This window comes from Oncorhynchus mykiss, chromosome 15 (genome assembly GCF_057628025.1).
Source record: "Oncorhynchus mykiss isolate SJ-2025 chromosome 15, ASM5762802v1, whole genome shotgun sequence".
Taxonomy (NCBI): Eukaryota; Metazoa; Chordata; class Actinopteri; order Salmoniformes; family Salmonidae; genus Oncorhynchus; species Oncorhynchus mykiss.
In genome coordinates this window covers 24,637,839-24,663,802 of record NC_143036.1, presented here as the reverse complement: position 1 = coordinate 24,663,802, position 25,964 = coordinate 24,637,839, and the positions used below count along the sequence as shown (strand labels likewise).

General features: G+C 41.7%; 1 protein-coding gene across 2 annotated transcripts in view; it reads left to right on the top strand.

The window, feature by feature from the left end:
* Positions 1–25,964, top strand: part of LOC110489841 (solute carrier organic anion transporter family member 5A1) — a 91,080-nt gene that overhangs the window by 43,784 nt on the left and 21,332 nt on the right. For both annotated transcript variants that reach the window (XM_021562783.3, XM_021562784.3), the window contains exons 3-4: positions 20,550–20,682; positions 20,803–21,014. In XM_021562783.3, coding sequence (XP_021418458.3) covers positions 20,550–20,682; positions 20,803–21,014 — 345 coding nt within the window. The remainder of the gene's footprint in view (positions 1–20,549; positions 20,683–20,802; positions 21,015–25,964) is intronic.

Genomic DNA, 25,964 nt, shown 5'->3' with positions numbered 1-25,964 from the left:
TCTATTTTTACAAGTTTTCTATTGAAATTCATTGTGGAGAGCTAATTTATATATTTTGTGATATGAATACCAAGTAGGTCTACTTCACCATCAGCCCATTTTTATAGGTAAACTGCAGGGTAATGTAAAAGTTGTATTTTTTAAAGATCCAATATGTAATATCGTACACTTATCATAAATAGGTTTATCTATCTAGCTTGCGGACTTAATATGAAACTTGAGTCATCGGCATACATGGACATCTTTGTTTTTAAGCCTTGGATTTCTAATCCTCGAATGTTGTTATTGGATCAGATTTTAATCAGGGGCGGCAGGGTAGCCTAGTGGTGTTGGACTAGTAACCGAAAGGTTGCAAGTTCAAATCCCCGAGCTGACAAGGTACAAATCTGTCGTTCTGCCCCTGAACAGGCAGTTAACCCACTGTTCCTAGGCCGTCATTGAAAATAAGAATTTGTTCTTAACTTACTTGCCTAGTTAAATAAAGGTAAAATAAAAATTGCTAGCATTTGGCCATAATGAATAGATAGGGTTAAAGTGGATACCCTTGTTAAACCTCTCTAGGCTAGGGAGCGGTATTTTCACGTCCAGATGAAACGCATGCCCAAAGTAAACTGCCTGCTACTCAGGCCCAGAATCTAGGATATGCATATTATTAGTCGATTTGGATAGAAAACACTGAAGATTCTAAAACTGTTTGAATGATGTCTGTGAGTATAACAGTACTTATTTGGCAGGCGAATCCCTGAGGACAAACCAACCAGGATTTTTTTTTTTAGGTCACTCTCTTTTCAATGGGTTTTCAATGGGAATCTAGATTTCTAAGCCACTTGCTTGCATTTCCTATCACTTCCACTGGATGTCAACAGTCTTTAGAAATTGGTTGATGTTTTTCCTTTGAGAAATGAGGAAGTAAGGCAGTTCAGAACAAGGGTCGAGTGAAGTGTACTGTTGTGGTTGGGGCGCGTGACCTGAAAGCTCGCTCCACTTTGTTTTTTATCCGCTATTGAACGCAGTTAATAAATTCGTCTTAAATTTTATCGATTATTTACGTTAGAAATACCTAAAGCTGTATTGTGAAAGTTATTTGAAATGTTTGGACAAAGATTACAGGTAATTTATTAGATATTTTGTAGTCATGTTGCGCGAGTTGGAACCAGTGTTTTTCTGGATCAAACGCGCCAAATAAATTGACATTTTGGAGATACAACGACGGAATTAATCAAACAAAAGGACCATTTGTGATGTTTATGGGACATGTTGGAGTGCCAACAAAAGAAGATCTTCAAAGGTAAGGCATGAAAATATCGTTATTTCTGAGTTTTGTGTCGCCCCTGGCGGGATGAAAATGATTGTCTGTATTTGTTTGATGGGGTGCTATCCTCAGATAATAGTATGGTTTGGTTTCGCCATAAAGCCTTTTTGAAATCTGACACAGCGCCTAGATTAACAAGAAGTTTATCTTTAACTCCTCTTGACAATTCAAAACTCTCCGAGAAGTAGCCTTTATTTACTATTTTACACCTGGGGTTGCTATACGCTATTTTTTTTACCCATTCTATAAGAGAATTTACCAAAATTTTAAAAATCCAGGCATTTATAAATAAAATCCAGTCTTACTTTATCAAATGCCTTTTCAAAATCCGCTGTAAATACCAGGCCTAGCTTCTTAGATGTTTCATGATGTTCTATTATTTCTAGTAGTTGTCATATATTTAACATGTAAAAAAAACTTGTCTGATCAGGATGTACAATACCTGATAAAAACCCTTTTAATTCTGAGTGCTACACATTTCGCTTGTATTTTTGCATCAGAACATTGAAATGTAAGGGGCCTTTTTTTTAGATAGACTGGGTCTTTATATTTGCCATCCGGGTCTTGTTTTAATAATTAAGAGATCAGACCTTCCTGCTAAGTACCTGACCGACTACCATTTCTATAGGAGTAGTTAAAACAATTTAACAATTTAGCTTTTAGTGTATCAATGGCATACCTCTACCGGTATGCCATCAGGCCCTGGGGTTTTCCAGACTGAAAGGTTTTAATAACCTCAAAAAGTATGTAATTTGGCCTTCGTATTGATCTTTCTGTACATTTGTTAATTTCCCATTTTTTTATTATTTGGAAAGAATTCCTTACCGTAATCTTCATTCAGTTCCTGTATTCAGGAAGTTTCTGCAATTTATTTTTGTTAGCGTTCCTGTATTGTTCCTGTATTCATTAATAATTTTGTTCATTTTTCTCCATATTCCATCCAGTTTGCTTTATTTTTTATAATAGATTACATTAGATCGTTCTTGAATAAGTTCCTCAAGTTTTTTTGGTTTTTCCTCTAACTTATTTTGTATCTCTGTAGTATCGTTTTTATTGCCATCTACCTGTATTAGTTCATGAATTTCCCTAGTTAGTGTTGTCTCTTTAGCCAGAAACTGCTATTTTATTATTGATTCATATTGAATTGAATGACCTCTGAAGGTACATTTAAAGGTATCCCAAACAATATTCATTGTTTTTGATGAACCTATATTATACTGGAAATATTCAGTTATAAATTATTTTGTCCTGCAGTAAACTTTGATTAAATTTCCAAATTTCCAATATCCCTTTTCCACGTGGAAAATCTATAAGAGTTATGTGAATGCCAATTAGATGATGATCCGATCGCATTCTGTCTCCTATTAAAACTTTTTTAACCTTTGATGCAAGAGAGAAAGAAACAAGAAAGTAGTCAAGACGACTAGCTTGATTATGTCTCCTCCATGTTTATCTGTTTAGATGATTGCAATACAGTCTGCTTTCTCTATGATTTGCTTGACCTTCACTTGAACTCTGTTGAACTCTGCATCCAGCAAATGAGTAGATAAAGCATGTCTGGTATGCTGGCCAAAGAGTACTCAGAAATATCTTCCAATACACATTGCCTGTGAGCATCAGAGGTGAACCAGTTGCATACACAGCTCGAGCAAGACATTCATCAGCATTTCTTTGACGTTCCTCCATTGAATCAAAAAAACTTCTGATTCCAGGAGTGTGTCTGATTCATAATTTTCACCTCGAATAGAAGTAGAGGGACTTATGTCAGAGGTTGCTTGTTGTGAGCGCTGAGGGAACTTGGCCAGATGATTCTGGTTTCATTCTTCACAAATAATTTGGCACAGTATTTTCTGTACACAGCTTTTCCTTCTATGTTAGCTGCAGTGTAAAGTCTCCACACATCAGATAGTGCCTGTAGCATTTTCCTGTAAAGATTAGAAAGAAATTAGTGAAAAAAAAACAGATAAATGGATAAGCAGTTAGATTTAACAACTCCGTTGTGAGATAAATGTTTTAAAATGAAACGTATGGAAACAGGTGAATTAACACTCCTCAGTTATCAGGCTCAAGCAATCTAAAATCCACATGGTAGCAAAAACTATCTAGCAGAAATTGTTAACATGTTGGAAATGATTTAAACACACTTTGCTGAAGGCTACTATTTATTAGTCAGCAGAAAATCATGTATGTCATATAAAATATATTCACCGCACCCAGTCTTGTAATCAAAACTTACCAGAAAGCATGTAGTCCTTGGCTCAGACAGTGTAGTAGAGTGGGCTCAATAGCATCTCAATAGTGTGCAAGATCTTGAGAATCAGCTGTATATGTGATGGAAGAATTCACTGTGCATGCATAGGGTTGCAATTCCATTCTCATCCCCATTTCTTTGTCTTTTCCCTCCTATTGTTTCTCTTTCTCGGTCTCTCTCTCTCTGTCTCTCTCTCTCTCTGTCTCTCTCTCTCTCTCGCTCTCTCTCTCTCTCTCTCTCTCTCTCTCTCTCTCTCTCTCTCTCTGTCTCTGTCTCTGTCTCTCTGTCTCTGTCTCTGTCTCTCTCTCTCTCTCTCTCTCTGTCTCTCTCTGTCTCTCTCTGTCTATGTCGCTCTCTCTCTCTGTCTCTCTCTGTCTCTCTCCCGCGTTATGTCTCCCTATCATTTTTCTCTCTATCGCTCCCCTTCTCACGCTTTCAGTCTCTCTCTCTCTCTCTCTCTCTCTCTCTCTCTCTCCCCCTCTCTCTCTCTCTCTCTCTCTCTCTCTCTCTCTCTCTCTCTCTGGAGAAAGATCATCTATGCAGCTTATCATATCACAGACCACATCTCCTTAGATGCAGTGTTGTTTTCTTCTGTCCCGTTGGCTTTTGACTTTCATTTGTAATCAACGTTTCTACTCTATCATGAATCCACAGTAAAAGAGAATACTGTCAGAACACTGCATACATTAGACCTATGATACATGGTGTGTGAATGACACTGTAGAGACTGAAGACTGCAAGGTCACACAAGGTCATTGTGTACATGGCTTGTGAGGTAGCAGCCACATGGTTTTCTGAAACTATGTTCCAACTGAAACACTGGAGAGAGATGAGAGAGTTCTGGTCATAATTCACCCTGCTTTTCCAGTGCCTTGCAGGAGAGAGACTCGCAGGGAGAATAGAAAAATTACCTGAGAATGAATGAGGCATGGTACTTGTTACACACACACACACACACACACACACACACACACACACACACACACTGAGTAATGCTTTGGTGTTGTTCATCAATGTATAAAGGGGTAACGGGTGATTTAGACAATTAAATAATTCCCCTACGATGTGAAATTATGGCCTTGTTCAACCTTTTAATCTCTGGTAACCTGGCCAGGCATGAAAATTGCTCTGTTTTATTTTGTAATGAAATTAATGAATTACTCTGTCTTACTTGTTTTAAGTCATTGGGGAGCTGGCTCATTAGGTGTGAGATGCTCGCTCACCATTTCTTTGTTCCTCTTCTGCTCCTTCCCTTCCTCCTCTCCTCTCCTCTGCTCACTCCCTCGCTCATTTAGAGAGGCTGTGCTGGGAGAGGAGAGGAGAGGAGAAGAAGTTAGAGAGGAAGAAGTTAGAGAGGAAGAAGTTAGAGAGGAAGAGGTCAGAGAGGAAGAGGTCAGAGAGGAAGAAGTTAGAGAGGAAGAAGTTAGAGAGGAATAAGTTAGAGAGGAAGAGGTCAGAGAGGAAAGGGTAGAGAGGAAGAGGGTAGAGGGAGGGAGAGAGAGAGTTGAGAAGAGGAAGGGTATGGACGTATTTGGACACAAAGCATACAGCATCAAGCATCACCACTCAGGCGTTGACCAAACAGTCTGTAAAAGCTTCCTTTCCTTTTGTCCTGTCTGAAGGTTAGAGAGAGGGGACAGATACTGAGAAGCTAGCCTTATCACTCAGTAACACAGGAGAAGAGATAGCCCTCTGTCTTCATCTCTTTCTCTCTCTCTTTATCTACTCTCTTTCCCGTTCTTTCTCTCTCTATTTTTCCATCTCACTTTCTTCCTTTCCGGGTACAATACATCTGTTGTTCCTCCTCCACCTCGTCTCCCTGGTATCAGTGAGTTTGTCAGCCAGACATGACAGTTTCATATCCATCACAAACATAGAAATGGAAAAGATGGGGTCAATGATGTCAGCATCAAACCTCCTCTTCTCCCCCCTTTCGTGTGTGTATGTTTTTTTAATTGTTATTTTATTTAACTAGGCAAGTCAGTTAAGAACAAATCCTTATTTTCAATGATGGCCTAGGAACAGTGGGTTAACTGTCTTGTTCAAGGGCAGAACGACAGATTTTTACCTTGTCAGCACGGGGATTCAATCTTGCAACCTTCCGGTTCCCAGTCCAACGCTCTAACCACTAGGCTACCTGCCGCCCCAAGATGTGAATCGATGCGTGTGTGAGGAGGGGGATTGTTTTACCTTGGCTGACGTCGTCGAGAAGACCAACAGACCATCCGTTCTGAAAATGTAGCTTCTCTGTGTGTTCACATGTCCGTTCCTTGATTCTGGTATCAATGCAGAGTCATTGGCAGAGTCTATGCTACAGAAAGGCCATGCCATAATGACTCATTCATAATTGATGGGATTTATATCAAGTGCTTTTTCAGATGCTCAACGTGCATACAAGAGGGAAACTCACCTCATCCACCACCAACATGTAGCACCCACTTGGGTATAACATGGTGATTATCATTCACACTGTTCACTTAGAGCGGCTATTCTCAAGCTGGGATGCAATGCCGTCGGGAGTACGCCAAATGAAAATGTCATTCACATTTTCAAACAGTCCATTTATATTTTCCAACGGGGCTATACATTTGGGTGAGGTGTTTTTTTTTCACGGTTGAGTAGCCTCGTTTCACTGGCAAAAATAAACACTGTTCAAACAGCACTGTTTCACGACGCATCAGTGACATGGCAGGAGAAGTTTTGAAACAATTACTGCTTTGCATACAAGCCAGTGAATTCTATGCATTACAACAGATGTGGCGGGCCTGGCACAGCTCCTGGTATATGTCCGTTACATTTTTGCAGGGTCAATTAAGGAAGACATCCTCTTCTTCAAGCCAGGACAACAGGAGAGGATATTGTTTTAAGTACTGGACAGCATTGTGACATCAAATGGTCAAGCTGTGTTGGTATCTGTACTGATGGCGCAAAAGCTGTGACCGGTAGACAAGCAGATGCTAACGATGCCACTTGGGTACACTGCAGCATCCACCGAGAGGCTCTTGCTGCCAAGGGAATGCCTGACAGCTTGAAAGACGGTTTGGACACTACAGTGAAAATGGTAAACTTTTTTAAAGCAAGGCCCCTGAACTCTCGTGTATTATCTGCATTACGCAATGATATGGGCAGCGACCATGTAATGCTTTTACAACATACAGAAGTGCGCTGGTTATCAAGGGACAAAGTATTGACATGTTTTTTTTTAAATTGAGAAAAGGGCTTAAAGTTTTCTTTACTGACCATAATTTTCACTTGTCTGACCTCTTGCATGATGATGAGTTTCTCATACGACTTTCCGCAACTATAGTCAATGTGCGGGACAAAATTGTGGCTGTGATTAAGAAGTTGGAGCTCTTTTCTGTCTGCATTATCAAGGACAACACACAGGTATTTCCATCATTGTAGGATTTTTTTGTGTGCAAATTACCTCAAGCTTACGGACAATGTCAAATGTGATATAGCGATTCACCTGACTGTGCGCAATAACGCATGTACGAAACGGTCAACAAAAAAAACTTTCATGCCCTGCCTCCAGGCCACTTACCGATATCTGAACAAGAGAGCCTCATCGAAATTGCAACAAGCGGTTCTGTGAAAATTGAATTTAATCAGAAGCCACTGCCAGATTTCTGGATAGGGCTGCTCTCAGAGTATCCTGCCTTAGCAAAACGTGCTGTGAAGACACTGGTGCCATTTGTAACCACATACCTATGTGAGAGTGGATTCTCAGCCTTCACTAGCATGAAAACTAAATACAGACACAGACTGTGTGTGGGAAATGATTTAAGACTGAGACTCTTTCCAATACAACCCAACATTGCAGAGTTATGTGCGTCCTTTCAAGCACACCCTTCTCATTAACCTGTGGTGAGTTATTCACAATTTTTGATGAACAAGTAAGGTTTTATATGTAAGATGGCTAAATAAAGAGCAAAATGATTGATTATAATTATATTATTATTTGTGCCCTGGTCCAATAAGAGCTCTTTGTCACTTCCCACGAGCCGGGTTGTGACAAAAACTCACACTCACACTCATTCTTATGTTTAATAAATGTATAGTGTGTGTGTGGCAGGCTTACATTGATGGCAAAAAAACAATATTTGAGAGTGCGCTGACCCTGGTGCTAGAGGGGGTACGCAGCTGGAGGTTAAATGTTTGAAGGGTACGGGACTATAAAACGTTTGGGAACCTCTGAGAGAGTGAGGGGTTAGCTGACATGGCAAAACCAATCATTGAGAGCCTGTAATGTATTACTGCCACAGTATATGCACACAATATAATTCCCTGCCCTTCACATACTACCGGAGAAGGCCCATTGCGTAATTGACTAAATGGAGACTTTGGTGTTTAAGCGTGTGTGTGTGTTCCTCATCGGCATGCGTCCCTCACTCCCCTGTGACGTGTGTGATGCCGCGGCGGTATGTTGCATCGCCAGCATATTCCTCACCCCGGCGACAACCCTGCCCCCCCTTCATCGTGGAAACGGGACCCGCCAACAGCCCTGGCAGGCTGCCAAGCAGCGGGGCGGTGCAGTGACTGGTGCTGGACACGGTTTAGCGGAACACTGTCAAGCGGAACACTGTTAATATGAAGGATGAGGTTGGCATGTCAAAGATATATAATGCTAGGGGAGACATGGTGTATGACGTATCAGCTGTTGTAGGACACACATGCGCACACGCATAATGAATGCACACACATAATGAATGCACACACGTGTATGTTTAACTATTCTTGTGGGGATCAAAAAATTGATTCCCATTCAACATCCTATTTTCAGAGAGAAAGAGAGAGATTGCCATTCAAAATCCTATTTTCCCTAACCCAGAGAGAGAATTAATGGACAGTGTGTTGTATGAGAATGGACAGAGAGGGTCAGTAGAGTAATGGTGTATGTGATTGAAGTCATTCATCATAATGAGCTCGCTGCTCGTATTACCTTGACTTTATTGTTACTGTGTAGCTACAATGCAGTGCTTAGACTTGGTCTGGATAAACACCATATGGTGCTAATGAAAACACTGCATGAAGTGCTTTGTGTTAACACTAGAACCGCTAAAGCAGTCATTTTGATTGCTCATGATTTAAATTGTTTTATTACCCTGACATTTTGCCCCCCTCCGTCCTTGACTTTTCCTAAATCAGTCTATATAACACACTGCTGTTGTTAGAATCTTAATATCAAAAACATAACTGGATCTATAACCAGTTTTATGAGGGCATGTCAATTTTATATGGTTTTCCCCCGTTGCCCCTCCTTCTCCCGACAGTGGAATGTGCCTTGCCCAGTTGATAATCACCCTGTATAACTGCCTCGAACCTGAACTTAAACTATACTGAAAATAATGTCATACATATAACAACAGATGAAATAAATTAACTTCTTTGGGATAGGGGGTAGTATTTTGACGTCCGGATGAAAAGTGTGCCCAAAGTAAACTGCCTGCTACTCATACCCAGGAGCTAGGATATGCATATAATTGGTAGATTTGGATAGAAAACACTCTAAAGTTTCTAAAACTGTTACAATAATGTATGTGATTATAACAGAACTGAAATGGCAGGCGAAACCCCAAGGACAACCCCGACCCCCATTTTCTTTTTTTTATCCTACCACTGATTTCAATGGCTGGCACTTTTATAATAGGGTGAAATTGTGCCCGATTGCTGTTCCTAGGGTTTCCACTAGATGTCAACAGTCTTTAGAAAGAGTTTTAGGCTGTTTTTTGGAAAAAATTAGCCAGAACTTGTAGTTTTACTAGGTGGCTCCCATTTTGGCTGTACTGTTTCCAAGCGCGTGAATGAGAGCGCGTTCTTTGATATTTTTCTCTGGTAAAGACGATTCTCCGTCTTAAATTTGATCGTTTATCTGCGTATTAGGGTACCTAAGGTTTGATTATAAACATTGTTTAGATAAGTTTATTGGTAACGTTTGGGATTCATTTGTTATGTATTTTGAAGGAGGGAAAACGAGCGCTCTGCAATTTCACCGGATGTTGGCCAGGTGGGACGGTAGCTTCCCACTGATCTGCAAGAAGTTTTAAGTAAAGGATGTTGGGGAGAAAGGGGGAGAATGGGGGTTGATGAGCGAGGGGAAGCAAATGTTGCATAATTATGTAATCACCAATTGTGAGTGAAGAACAGGACGGGCCATTCTACTGTATTGGTATATTCTTATTATAATCTCAAAATGGAATGTACCCTATATCAGTCCACCAAATCCAAGCAGTTTTATCAGTCCACTCTGACTACTTGGAGTACACAGTGAAAGCGTGCGTAATATACCATGTCTGTGGATCGCTTCAGAGAGTTCAAGCGTTACCTCCATTTCGATGACAAACAGATGCATTCGACATGGTATCCGACGTATAAATAATTACATTTTTGACTGCTGTCATATCGACACTTCTGTTCATTATAATGCCATTGTTGCTTTTGTGCTGATTTTCACTCTTTATCAAGCACGCTTGGCTCTTATAATGATGTTTAGGCTACTGATGTTTTCATCGTTTGACTGCACATCTTGCTGACGATGGGTCTTGGTGGTTGCGTTATTTAAAAAAAAAAAAAAAAAAAAGCTGTTACCGTGTTCCAACACACTTTCTGTTTCATAGTTGTAACAAAGGCACACCACAAATACAATTTATTGAAAACTTGAATGTGTTTTTTTGTTTTTACATATACCCTACAGTAACACAAACTAATGAAAATGCTATTGTTATTTGAAATCAAATAAAAAATAATATACTAATGTTACCTTATACCTTCATAATTTTGCGAAAGCATATATTAAATGTATTAAATACACTGTTAGAATGTTGCAGTCAAAATTATTGTTCATTAGCTTGAAGGGGGGGGGGGGGGGGGGGTCATCCCCCGAGGCCCAGCGGTTTTAATGTTAAGGCGGGCAAGGTGACTGAAGAGGATGTTTCTCCACAGGTAGAACATTTCTAGGGACTCTTGATAGAGGTTGACGTTTTCTTTTCCAACCATGCTTTTAGACTTGGTTTCTGGTTATTTTGCTTTATTCCACAATACTCCATGTTCTTCTTGACTAATACCCTAATGCTCTTTATGACTTATGGCACATTATGTAGTTTCTAGTGCCCTACCTCCGGAGCTTTCCCAAATGACATCCTTTTCCCTTTTGATTAGGGCGCATAGGGCTCTGGTCAAAATTAGTGCACTGTGATGAGTAGCGCGCCATTTAGACATTCAGATTAAGAGATAATTTTATTGGTCCAACCGGAATTTGACTTCCTATTTTAACCCAACCGCTACGAAAGACACACATACATATACATGCTTTTAAAGAGGTGTGGGGTTGGCATTTTCAGATGTTTTTTTCATGCTGCACCTCTCTCAATCTGTATTTTGCTCTTTCTTTTTAATTTGATTTCTGCTCTTATTAGGATTCATGTCTGGTTCAACAACAAGTCAGGATGGTGTTTTGGGGCTTCCAGTCAGACTGGTGACATGGAACATTCATGGCTATGGGGAGCAAATTAAGAGCTCCAGAGTATTTTCACATCTGAAGAGCCTGAATACTGATATCGTATTTCTTCATGAAACGCAACTACGTGCTACCAACCTTACTAGATTGCGTAAAGCATGGGTTGGACAGGTTTTTCATTCTAATTTTAACGGCAAAGCCAGGGGAACAGCATCACACCTTATCTCTCAGGTATATGACACTTCACCAACTTCAACGCCAGTCAGCATCTCATCTTATCTCTCAGGTATATGACACTTCACCAACTTCAACGCCAGTCAGCATCTCATCTTATCTCTCAGGTATATGAATCTTCACCAACTTCAACGCCAGTCAGCATCTCATCTTATCTCTCAGGTATATGAATCTTCACCAACTTCAACGCCAGTCAGCATCTCATCTTATCTCTCAGGTATATGAATCTTCACCAACTTCAACGCCAGTCAGCATCTCATCTTATCTCTCAGGTATATGACACTTCACCAACTTCAACGCCAGTCAGCATCTCATCTTATCTCTCAGGTATATGACTCGTCCCGTAAACTTACAAGTGATCCCTTTAATATTAATTCAACTTTTGTGTCATTTTATTCTAACCTCTACATATTTGAACCCCCATCAGATAATACGGCTATGAACAACTTTTTAGATAACTTGTTTATTCCATTCATTGATATGGACATGAGTAAAGTTCTGGACAACCCTTTGCATCTAGATGAGATAACAAACGGTCTGAAGTTTGTCGACGGCTTTCCCGTCGATTTTTATAAAAAAATTCTCAGATCAACTCGCCCCATTACTATTAAATATGTTCACCGACTCGTTATCACAGAGCTCTCGCCTCCCAACGTTAACTCAAGCCTCCATCTCATTCATACTCAAGAAAGATAAAGATCCGGCAGAATGTTGTAGATATCGGCCCATTTCACTTTTGAATGCTGATGTTAAACCATTAGCTAAGGTTCTAACATGCCGTTTGGAAACCTGCCTTCAGTATGTCATATTTGATGATCAAACGGGGTTCATCAAAGGGTGACAACTGTTTTCCACGCCGTCTTTTGAACATTGTACTCTCGCCTTCTGTTTCTTCAGACCCCAAAATTGTTTTTTCTCTTGATGCGGAGAAGGCTTTCGACCGGGTGGAGTGGAATTATTTATTTAAGATTTTGGGAAGATTTGGTTTTGGGTGCAATTTCACGTCTGCTCTATTCTGCTCCTACGGCTAGCGTACACACCAACTCTCAATATTCAAAATACTTCCCCCTCTCCAGAGGGACCTGTCAAGGGTGTCTTATGTCCCCGCTCCTTTTTGCACTTGCGATAGAACCGCTTTTTCTTGGCCTTAAAATTATCCACTTTCACTGGAATCCACCGAGCTGGTGAATAACATAACGTGTCACTGTATGCAGATGATATACTATTATATTTCACTAACACTGTGAACTCGGTTGGTAACATACTGCATATTTTAAATACATTTTGATCATTCTCAGGTTACAAATTGAACATTTAAAAACGTGAATGTTTTCCGTTCAACCCCGCTGCCAAGCAAATTCCCCCTGGAGCCCTGCCTTTCCGTCTGTTGCCCTCTGGTTTTTCCTATTTAGGTATGAATTTAACACACTCTCTGGCTACCCTCCATAAAACTAACTTTGCAAGTCTAGTCACACAAGTTAAAGCAGGCTTACAACGCTGGGATAGTCTGACTCTCTCCTTGGCTGGCAGAATCCAATCTGTTAAAATGAACATTTTACCTAGGTTTCTATACCTTTTTCAATGTCTTTCGATCTTTCTGCTGAAATATTTTTTGGCCAAGTTGGATAGGCTCATCAGTCCTTTTATTTGGGCAGGCAAATCACCGAGCAGTACTTCAAAGAAGGAGACAAGATGAAGGTTTGGCACTTCCAAATATACTGCTTTACTATTGGATTATGGTCTGGTAAAATGCTAGAAGTACCAACTGGTGCTCATTAGAAGCACACTCAAGCCAATCATTCTCCTACTTGTGCCCCACTGTCCTTGTGACTTTCAAAGTATACTGGAAACCGGGCCTCCCGAGTGGGGCAGTGGCCGCTAGAGATCCTGGTTTGAGTCCAGGCTCTGTCGCAGCCGGCCGTGACCGAGAGACGGTGGGGGCGGCGCACGATTGGCCCAGCGTCTACCGGGTTAGTGCAGTATACTGGAAACCTCATTGTGCTCTCTACTTTGAAGATCTGGAGACAATTTTGTCAACATTTTAGACTTTCTGCCCCATTCTCTTCTAGGCCCCATCTGTATCAACCACCTATTCTTACCCTCCAAACACCACCAGGCTTTTTGTGGAGGGGAGAGAGAGGTTTGGTATATTTTAAAGATTTAGTTTGGGAAGTTTGGCAGTTTTAATGATCTCATAGCTAAATGTAATTTGGCTGATTATTTCCCGCTATTTTCAAGCCCTTAACTTTGTTCGCTCTCATTTGCCCATCTTTCCTCAACTACCTGCCAAGACGTTGCTAGAAGAGATTTTGTCTGATTTCTAGATTATATGACGTTATGCTTTTCTCTGAACCCTCTCCAATAAACAATATCAAGACAGACTGGAGTATTGAACTTGAACATGACCTTACTGGTGGGAGGAGGTCCTTAGGGTTAACTCCACATCCTCATGAGCTCGGTTAAGTTTAATTCAGTTCAAGGTCTTGCAGAAAATTCACTACACCAAAGAAAAATGTTGTAAATTCCTCCCAGACACAAATGACACATTTGATAGATGTTCAATCACTCTAGCAGACCACACCATTGTGTTATATGAATGTTCTAAGTTGGCTGAGTATTGGTCATCTTTTTTTAATACTCTGTAATTCTAGATATTGACCTGCTTCCTTGTCCTTTGATATATATAGTTGGAGTTCAATCTTTGTTGCCTAGTCTGACTAAAAGTAAAGCAGACGTTGTAACTTCCCTCATAGCCCGCCGGCAGATCTTGCTTAATTCGAAATCCTTCAAACCTCCCATTTTATCAGCCTGGTTGAAAGACCTAATGTCTTTTCACCACTTTTTTTTTTTTTTTTTTACACTTTGAGAGGTTGTACTGAACTTTTCCTTTTGAACAGTTGCCTTCTATTGATCAGGAGTAAGAATTTTGGCCAACAGGGGATATGAGAGGGTATTGGAGGGAAAGGATAGTATGCTGTGATATTTTGTATTTATTTTTGTGCATCTATATGTGTGTATGTATGTACAGTTCCAGTCAAAAGTTTGGACACACCTACCCATTCAAGGGTTTTTCTTTAATATTCCTATGTTCTACATTGTAGAATAATAGGGAAGACATCAAAACTATGAAATAACACATATGGAATCATGTTGTAAACAGATCAAAATATATTTTATGTTTGGAATTCTTCAAAGTAGCCACGCTTTGCCTTGATGACCGCTTTGTACACTCTTGGCATTCTAGTGTTTGTGCTCCTCTCCCTTTTCACACGGCAACGTGACATAAATCTTGCTGCTATGACCGCGCTTTGTGGTATTTCACCTAATAGATATTGGAGTTTAACAATGTTGGATTTGTTTTCAAAATCTTTGTCATCTGTGGGAAATATGTGTCTCTAATACATTTAGAAGGAGGTTAGGAAGTGCAGCTCGGTTTCCACCTCAATGGGCTCCTGAGTGGTGCAGCGGTCTAAGGCACTGCATCTCAGTGCTTGAGGCATCACTACAGACACCCTGGTTTGAATCCAAGCTGTATCACAACCGTCCGTGATTTTGAGTCCCATAGGGCGGTGCACAATTGGCCCAGCGTCGTCCGGGTTTGGCCGGTGTAGGTCGTCATTGTAAATAAGAGTTTGTTCTTAACTGACTTGCCTTGTTAAATAAATCAAATAAATGGGAAAAAATGTGTACTGTGGGCACATATTCTTTGTTCTCTTGATAGCCAGGTCTGCCAATGGCAGCCTCTCTCAATTGCAAGGCCATGCTCACTGTGTCTGTACATAGCTCTGTCTCTCTCAATAGCAAGGCTATGCTCACTTTGTCTGTACATAGCTCTGTCTCTCTCAATATCAAGGCCATGCTCACTGTGTCTGTACATAACTCTGTCTCTCTCAATAGCAAGGCTATGCTCACTTTGTCTGTACATAGCTCTGTCTCTCACACACACTGACGATATGCTGACGATGTGCTGACAGGCTGATGTACAGGTTCTCCAAGGCACCGTAGCTTATGCAACTATATCATTTACATTTATTGGTCTCCTTCTAACAGGATGAAATACACCATGAACCACAAACGCATGATAACACATAGGCACAATTACACACACACACACACACACACACACAGACAGACAGACAGACAGACAGACAGACAGACAGACAGACAGACAGACAGACAGACAGACAGACAGACAGACAGACAGACAGACACACACACACACAAGACAGACAGACAGACACACACACACACAAGACAGACAGACAGACAGACACACACACAAGACAGACAGACAGACAGACACACACACAAGACAGACAGACAGACAGACACACACAAGACAGACAGACAGACACACACAAGACAGACAGACAGACACACACAAGACAGACAGACACACACAAGACAGACAGACACACACAAGACAGACACACACACAAGACAGACACACACACAAGACAGACAGACAGACAGACACACACACAAGACAGACAGACAGACACACACAAGACACACACACACAAGACAGACAGACAGACACACACACACACACAGACAGACAGACAAACAAGACAGACAGACAGACAGAGACACACACACACACACAAGACAGACAGACAGACAGAGACACACACACAAAGACAGACAGACAGACAGACAGAGACACACACAAGACAGACAGACAGACAGAGACACACACACACACAAGACACACGCACATACGCAAAGACACACACATACACAAGACACACGCACATACACAAGACACACGCACATACGCAAAGACACACACATACACAAGACAGACAGACAGACAGACACACACAAGACAGACAGACAGACACACACAAGACAGACAGACAGACACACACAAGACAGACAGACACACACAAGACAGACAGACACACACAAGACAGACACACACACAAGACAGACAGACAGACACACACAAGACAGACACACACACAAGACAGACATACAGACACACACAAGACACACACACACACAAGACAGACAGACAGACACACACAAGACACACACACACACACAAGACAGACAGACAGACAAGACAAACAGACAGACAGAGACACACACACACAAGACAGACAGACAGACAGAGACACACACACACACAAGACAGACAGACAGACAGAGACACACACACACACAGACAGACGCGCACACACACACACACACATACACAAGACACACGCACATACGCAAAGACACACACATACACAAGACACACGCACATACACAAGACACACGCACATACGCAAAGACACACACATACACAAGACACACGCACATACGCAAAGACACACACATACACAAGACACACGCACATACGCAAAGACACACACATACACAAGACACACGCACATACGCAAAGACACACACATACACACAAGACACACGCACATACGCAAAGACACACACATACACACAAGACACACGCACATACGCAAAGACACACACATACACACAAGACACACGCACATACGCAAAGACAAAGACAAACAGACACTCGCGCACACACACTTGCGCCTGTTCTCATATCCTTTTTTGAATGGATCTTTTAATCATTGTAGAGATAGTAAAAGCAGACCTCTAACTGTCCCTGACACCCTCTTCATTGTCTCTGTCTCATGTAGTATTCTGGACCTGTCTTTATCTACTTGTCTGCGTCCCAAATGACACCCTATTCCCTATATAGTGCCTTACTTCGGACCAGGGCCCAAAAGGAATAGGATGGCATTTGCAATGCACCCAATACAATGAAAAAGTAATGACTCCCCACTCACTGTGTCTGGATAGCGATATGGCTTTTATGAAAGGTGCTTTCTGTGCATATGAAATGATGTGATTGATTTGATATGGAGAGAGGTGTGAGTGAACCAGCATCTGTTGGGGAATTTGTTCTCTATGGTGGAGATTTATGTATATGTAAATTAAGCGAGGCTTTATTTTCTGTTTGTGCTCTATTAGCCCAGGGAATGGTACACATCCTGCTCTCTCTCTCTCTCTCTCTCTCTCTCTCTCTCTCTCTCTCTCTCTCTCTCTCTCTCTCTCTCTCTCTCTCTCTGTCTCTCTCTCTCTCTCTCTCTCTCTCTCTCTGTCTCTCTCTCTCTCTCTGTCTCTCTCTCTCTCTCTCTCTGTCTCTCTCTCTCTCTCTTCTCTCTCTCTCTCTGTCTCTCTCTCTCTCTCTCTCTCTCTCTCTCTCTGTCTCTCTCTCTCTCTCTCTCTGTCTCTCTCTCTCTCTGTCTCTCTCTGTCTCTCTCTCTCTCTGTCTCTCTCTCTCTCTGTCTCTCTCTCTCTCTCTCTCTCTCTCTGTCTCTCTCTCTCTGTCTCTCTCTCTCTCTCTCTCTGTCTCTCTCTGCCTCTCTCTGCCTCTGTCTCTCTCTGCCTCTCTCTCGCTCTCTCTCGCTCTCTCTCTCTCTCTCAGTAATGCTCTCGCTGTCGCTCTCTGTTTTGTCTTTCTCTTTCTCTTTCTCTGTCTCTCACTCTCTGTGTGTGGCAGGCAGATAAGAGGCTTTACATATGGGTTCTTTGTGATTTAAGGAATAATTTCCCTCTCCCTTTATCCCCTTGGACCTCTTAGAGATTTGACTTATTTCGCTCTTAATTAATTAGCCCCTGATAAGACGGTGGTGACGCTGCTGAAGGCAGTCTGAGTGTTGAGTCTGTCTGTGTGTGTGTGGGGGGGGGGGGGGGGGGGGGGGGGGGGGGGGGGGACAGCAGGCGCACAGTGAACAGACCAATGCTGCTGTATCTACAGGCTCTGTGGATGACGACATCATTTAAATACTCACAGCTTGGGAAACTGGATAAGCTTCTGGACACAAACACACACATATATATATATATATATATATATATATACATATACATATACACACACACACACACACACACACACACACACACACACACACACACACACTACCTGGCGGGCAGTTTAGGAAATGTTCTAGGTGTAATTATAGAGTCCTCACTCCTGACTAAGGTCCATAACTGTTTTGACTTTCCAGGCTACTCTATGTCCGTGGGTGGTTTTTCCACATGTCCAGAGAAGTGCGTGTGTGTGCATTCATGCATGTGTGTGCGCGTGTGTGTGTGTATCCACCAGGTTGTAAAACGTTTTCCCGTCTCTCCTGTAAAGTAATGGTCAGTATTGTCTGAAGTCCCCGCTGATCTAGTTGTTGTTATGGATGGGACTATTCCCTATGTAGTGCACTACTGTCCATAGGGCTCTTGTCGAAAGTAGTGCACTATGTAGGGAATAGGGTGCCATTTGTATTGTTGTGATGTAAGATCAGCTGTTATAGATGGTTGTAGTAATATACCATGGGTTAATGAATAGCTTCCACAGGTTCCAGGTCAGCTGTTATAGATGTTTGTAGTAATATTCCCTGGGTTAATGAATAGCTTCCACAGGTTCCAGGTCAGCTGATGGTTGTAGTAATAGCACCTTGGTTAATGAATAGCTCCTACAGGTTCCCGGTCAGCTTTCTCTCTTTCCTCCTGTCTTCCACCTCTTCTTGCCACCCCTCCACTTTACTAGCTGTGTCATTAACAGTTGTAATAGGGGCACATGGAAAAACGTGTGGAAAATTATGGTTACAACTCTCATATGCACAGTCATGTCAACCCCCCCTTATCTCGTATTATTTAAAGTGGAACTGACAGCGTTTTAGCGACATGAAATCTTATTCAAGTCTGTTCATAGGAACAATATGACACTTTCGGTAGATATGGTCATTTTTTGAGGTGGCAGGAGTGTTGGGCCAGTAACTGAAAGGTTGCTAGATTGAATCCCTGAGCTGACAAGGTACAAATATGTTGTTCTGCCCCTGAACAAGGCAGTTAACCCACTGTTCCTAGGCCGTCATTGTAAAGAAGAATTGTCTGACTTGCCTAGTCACACAAAGGTTATATTATATATATATTTTTAATTTTTCATAAATTCATAGAATGTTTGGGAATGGCGTATAGTAAGTCATTTGTGAAATTACTATGGCAATATAGAGTGGGAAAGCGGCAGTGCGTTTTGACAGCTAATAGACACTGCGGTAAATAAAACCTAATACAAACATCTGTCTTGTCCAGTACCGGATTCTACGCAGACCGTTGCGCCATATCCAATCAGAGCTACAATTGGCCTTTATGCAAATAAGCCAATTGCCATACGGGCCTGCCATCATTCACTTTGAACTGGACTGTGTGTTTGTTTACAGCCAGTAGCAACAGTGCAACTTTAGATCATTAGAACGCTTTCGCCAAAACCGCAAAATAAAGCTCAATGGATATCTGCAAATGTTGTAAATACCACGGGAGTCCTCTTACATTTGGGAACTTTACAGTCCTATTGATCAAACAACCATGAACAGGTTGTCTTTCTCTTCCTCAGTCGTGCACATCAACAAGTTTGTCAGCAACTAATGCGAGCCGGAGCGAGATGAGCTAAAATCTATCGAGGGAACAGTAGATAAACCCTCTCAAATGTTTTACCTAGTTGGCTGTCAAAATTGCACTGGCCTGCACGTCCTTCTGCAGCTTGCCTGCCAATGTATGCTTGTCCCAACACACGTTTTGACAACTGAATGGGAGCTTGCCTGCCTGCCCGCCCATTTGATCAATGCTAAATATATTTGATAGACAACTAAGGGTGTGTTCGTAAATGCATCCAGTGTGTGCGATCTGAGCGTAAAGTGTTGTCAGATTGTCTGTTCATACAGTACCAGTCAAAAGTTTGGACACCTACTTATTCAAGGGTTTTACTTTATTTGTACTATTTCCTACACTGTAGAATAATAGTGAAGACATCAGAACCATGAAATGATACATATGGAATCATGTAGTAACCAAAAAAGTGTTAAACAATCCATCAGTTTTTCTGCGCCTTGGCACACTCAGACAAGATTGCTATCTCCCCAATTTCGTGATATCCAATTGGTAGTTACAATCCGGTCTCAACGGCAACTCCCCAACCGACTCAGGAGAGGTGATGGTCGAGAGTCATGCGTCTTCTCGAAACATGACTTGCCAAGCCGCGCTGCTTCTTGACACTCTGCTCGCTTAACCCGGAAGTCCTCATCTCATCTCTGTAGAGCTGCTGCCTATGCTGTCTTTCTGTAGTATCCCCGGTTGTGATTGGTTGATTTTCCCTCTGCTCCAACCTCTCCAACCTGTGTTTGTATGTGTGTTTTTCAGAGGGGTAGAGATAAAGTGAAAGTCAAACTGCGTACAATTGGGCAATGAAGTAATCTTATTCCTTCTTCGTCTCTCTCTTCCAGCTGTCATGTATGTGATGGGAGCCCTGGGGCCGGCAGCGGGATATCTGTTAGGAGGAGTTCTGATTGGTTTCTACGTCGACCCCACAACTGTCGTCCATATTGACCAGAGTGACCCACGCTTTGTTGGCAACTGGTAAGAGGGTGTGTTCATGTGTGTGCGTGTGTGCATGTGTGTGTGCGTGCATGCGTCCGTGTGTGCGTGTGTGTCGATGTGTTCTAACAATATCTATCTATGTCTACCTTTGGTCCCCAGGTGGAGTGGGTTCTTGCTGTGTTCTATAGCCATGCTCCTGGTCATCTTCCCCATGTTTGCCTTCCCTAAGAAGCTGCCCCCGCGCCACAAGAAGAAGAAGAAGAAGATGACCTCATCACTAGATGACGTGTCCAGCGATGATGATTTTATGATGGAGAAGGGGGAGGGACAGAACGTCCAGACCGGCATGGGCTTCGGGAAGGACATCAAAGGTGTGTTTGTGTGTGTGTACAGGGCCGTAGACTACCTATTTAATGTAACAGTCCATTGGTTTTCCTTTGTAAAAGAGGGTCTGTGAACCATATGGGATATTGTCAAATATGAATGTGATAATGGCTCAGTCATCTGCTGTCCAACAGAAGCTCTATGATGAGTCACTAATCTGCTAGCCAATGGAAGACCAGTGATGCAGTCATCCTTAAAAACCCATTGATCAGAATGGATTCACCTGAAATAGACCTAGCCTTAGAGATCCTCAGTTAACCAATCTGTTGTAGCTAAGCTGGAGTGATGCTTATTCTGCCCCTCTCCAGATAGGGTGCGTCCCAAATGGCCCTATGGGCCCTGGTTGAAAGTAGCGCGCTATTAATGGAATAGGGTGAGATGCAAAGAAAATAGGGAAAATGACAGCTCGCAACACGCATCTGATTATTTACAGTGTATTCGGAAAGTATTCAGACCCCTTGACTTTTTCCAAAATGGATTAAATAGTTTTTTTGCTCTCATCAATCTATACACAATACCCCATAATGACAAAGCAAAAACAGGTTCTAGAAATGTTTGCAAATGTATAATAATAAAAAAACGGAAATATCACATTTACATAAGTATTCAGACACTTTTATTAGTACTTTGTTGAAGCACTTTTGGTAGCAATTACAGCCTCGAGTTTTCTTGTGTATGATGCCACAAGCGTAGTACACCTGTATTTGGGGAGTTTCTCCCATTCTTCTCTGCAGATCCTCTTAAGCTCTGTCAGGCTGGATGGGGAGCGTCACTGCACATCTATTTTGACGTCTCTTCAGAGATATTCAATCAGGTTCAAGTCCGGGCTCTGTCCGGGCCACTCAAGGACATTCAGACTTGTCCCGAAGCCACTGCTGCGTTGTCTTGGCTGTGTGCTTAGGGTGTTTGTCCTGTTGGAAGGTGAACCTTCACCTCAGTCTGAGGTTCCGAGCGCTCTGGAGCAGGTTTTCATCAAGGATCTCTCTGTATTTTGCTCTGTTCATCTTTCCCTCGATCCTGACTAGTCTCCCAGTCCCTGCCGCTGGAAAACATTCCCACAGCATGATGCTGCCACCACCATGCTTCACCGTAGGGATGGTGCCAGGTTTCCTCCCGCTGTAACGCTTGGCATTCAGGCCAAAGAGATCAATCTTGGTTTCATCAGACCAGAGAATTTTGTTTCTCATGGTCTGAGAGTCTTTAGGTGCTTTTCGTCAAACTCCAAGCGGGTTGTCATGTGCCTTTTACTGAGGACTGGCTACCATAAAGGCCTGATTGATGGAGTGCTGCAAAGATGGTTGTCCTTCTGGAAGGTTCTCCCATCTCCACAGAGGAACTCTGGAGCTCTGTCAGAGTGACCATCGTGATCTTGGTCACCTCCCTGACCAAGACCCTTCTCCCCCAATTGCTCAGTTTGTCCGGCCGTCCAGCACTAGGAAGTCTTGGTGGTTCCAAACTTTTTCCATTTAAGAATGACGCAGCCGCTGTGTTCTTGGGGACCTTCAATGCTGCAGAATGTTTTGGTACTCTTCCCCAGATCTGTGCCTCGACACAATCCTGTCTCGGAGTTCTACAGAAAATTCCTTCAACCGGGCTTGGTTTTTGCTCTGACATGCACTGTCAACTTTGGGACCTTATATAGACAGGTGTGTGCCTTTCCATATCCTGTCCAATCAATTGAATTTACCACAGGTGGAGTCCAATCAAGTTGTAGAAACATCTCAAGGACAATCGATGGAAACAGGTTGCACCTGAGCTCACAGTAAAGTCTCACAGTAAAGTGTCTGAATACTTATGTAAATAAGGTATTTCTGTTTTGTTTAAAAAAAAAAAAATTTGCTAAAATAAAAATAAAAACTGTTTTCGCTTTGTTATTGTGGGTATTAGCCCATTTTAGAATAAGGCTGGAATGTAACAAAATGTGGAAAAAGTGAAGGGGTCTGAATACTTTCCAAATCACTGTATTATGATTAGGATTTATTTGATTCAGATTGTTTACATTCATCATTGTAACCACAATGTCACATATAATTGAACACATACACACAACATGAGCAGATTAACTCGGTCAAAACATTTCTTTATTAAAGATGATCAGAAAAAATGTCGGTACTTATTTATTTTGATCCAAAGCCAGGAATGAGTGAGTCGCTCTGCTTTATGCTGACAAATATAGCTTTATGCTGCAAAATAGCCTACTAAATAGGCCAAGCCTAAACAAATACATTACATTTCCTAAATAAACTAGTACATTTCATAAATAAAACAAATAAATGAAATTGCTCATGTATTGAAAATATGGGCAACCTTTTTTTACCCTCTGTATTCTCGCTGGACTCTCTTTCATTCAGTTTCTTCTTAACATCAGCATAGAAGGACTCTGTGTTTCAGAAACTCACTCTGTATAGAGGGGCTATCAGTCTTTCCACACTGTGGTAAATAAAGCCAGTCTGTTATTTAGAATTCTTTCTGTTTTTAAGAGAGAGAAACCAAAAGCATAACCAAAGCCTAATCAACGTTCTAACTCTCCCTTGCGATAGTGTGACGGAATGACGCAATTTTCCACCCTCTACCACAAACGTGTCACGGCGTGAAGATCAAAACCTTTAATTGATGAACCACTGTATATACAGTGTCCTTATGTCAAAAAGAAAGTCCCCTCATTTCCTCTCCAGTCTTTTCCAAAGTCTTTCTCCCGTGACTCTCCTCTCTGGGGGACTTAGTTATGTTCCCCCTCACAGTGCACACTAATCTAACTTTATCACTCTGAAACTGCAGATGAGGCACGGCTTTCTGGGCTTTTCATTATGTGTATTTGAGTCCAGTACAGGCTGCCTGCCAGCATGTTTGTGTTTGGGTGGAAAGGATCAATTCAACACTTTGTGCCCCAAAGGCAGGAGACCACTAAAGTGGCTGTTTCAACCTTCTGAAAACGACTGTGACTCACTATGACCGTGTCCCAAATGACACCATATTCCCTATGTTGTGCATTACCATATGTGGCCCTGGTCTAAAGTACTACACTAAATAGGGGACCATTTTGAACACACTGTTGTTTCTGAAGGCTGTTTTTAGGAATCATGATGTGGCTGAATGATTTAATACATTTTTTTCATTTAGCAGACGCTCTTATCCAGAGCGACTTACTGGAGCAATTAGAGTTAAGTTTCTTGCTCGAGGAAACATCAACAGATTCTTCACCTAGTCAGCTCAGGGATTCGAACCAGCGACCTTTCTGGTTACTGGTCCAACGCTCTTAACCACTAGGCTACATTCACCCAAACTGTCTCTCTCACTCTGTACCTGATCCATTGGCCCAAAGACACTCTAGGAATTGATCTCTCCACTATTTGCATTCCTTTTCTTTGCAATCCTGAAAAAGTGGACAAAACTAAGGAGGGGAACTAGACAAATGATTGACCAATAGGGGAGGGGAGGGCCAATATCTTGTTGAAACTAAAGGATGATTGCGTCAAAACGCATTGGATCATTCATGACGACACAAACGCGAACCCCAACTTTCTGTCCTCCTTATACTCACAACCATGTGACTACAGAGGGATGACAAATCAAATTAAGTAAACAATTAGCTATTGGCTTTCAATAATTAGGGTCCAAATTAGAGTTAGACCGATTATGATTTTTCAACGCTGATACCGATTATTGGAGGACCAAAAAAAGCCGATACCGATTAATCAGCCGATTTCATTTATTTATTTATTTATTTGTAATAATGACAATTACAACAATACTGAATGAACACTTTTAGTTTAACTTAATATAATACATCAATAAAATACATTTAGCCTCAAATAAATAATCAAACATGTTCAATTTGGTTTAAATAATGCAAAAACAAAGTGTTGGAGAAGAAAGTATAAGTGCAATATGTGCCATGTAAGAAAGCTAACGTTTAAGTTCCTTGCTCAGAACATGAGAACATATGAAAGCTGGTGGTTCCTTTTAACATGAGTCTTCAATATTCCCACGTAAGAAGTTTTAGGTTGTAGTCATTATAGGAATTATAGGACTATTTCTCTCTATACCATTTGTATTTCATATACCTTTGACTATTGGATGTTCTTATAGGCACTTTAGTATTGCCAGTGTAACAGTATAGCTTCCGTTCCTCTCCTCACCCCTCCCTGGGCTCGAACCAGGAACACATCGACAACAGCTACCCTTGAGGCATCATTACCCATCGCTCCACAAAAGGCGCGGGGAACAACTACTTCAAGGTCTCAGAGCGAGTGACGTCACCGATTGAAATGCTATTAGCGCGCACCCCGCTAACGAGTTCAGGAGTTGATGGGCTATAAGTCATAAACAGCTCAATTGCTTGAAGCACAGCGAAGAGCTGCTGGCAAACGCACAAAAGTGCTGTTTGAATGAATGCTTACGAGCCTGCTGCTGCTTACCACTGCTCAGTCAGACTGCTCTATCAAATATCAAATCATATACTTAATTATAACATAATAACACACAGAAATACGAGCCTTTGGTAATTAATATGGTCAAATCCGGAAACTATAATTTCGAAAACAAAACGTTTATTCTTTCAGTGAAATACGGAACCGTTCCGTATTTTATCTAACGGGTGGCATCCATAAGTCTAAATATTGCTGTTACATTGCACAGCCTTCAATGTTATGTCATAATTACGTAAAATTCTGGCAAATTAGTTCGCAACGAGCCAGGCTGCCCAAACTGTTGCATATACCCTGACTCTGCGTGCAATGAACGCAAGAGAAGTGACACAATTTCCCAGTTTAATATTGCCTGCTAACCTGGATTTCATTTGAACTAAATATGCAGGTTTAATAAAATATACTTCTGTGTATTGATTTTAAGAAAGGCATTGATGTTTATGGTTAGGTACATTCGTGCAACGATTGTGCTTTTTTCACAAATGCGCTTTTGTTAAATCATCCCCCATT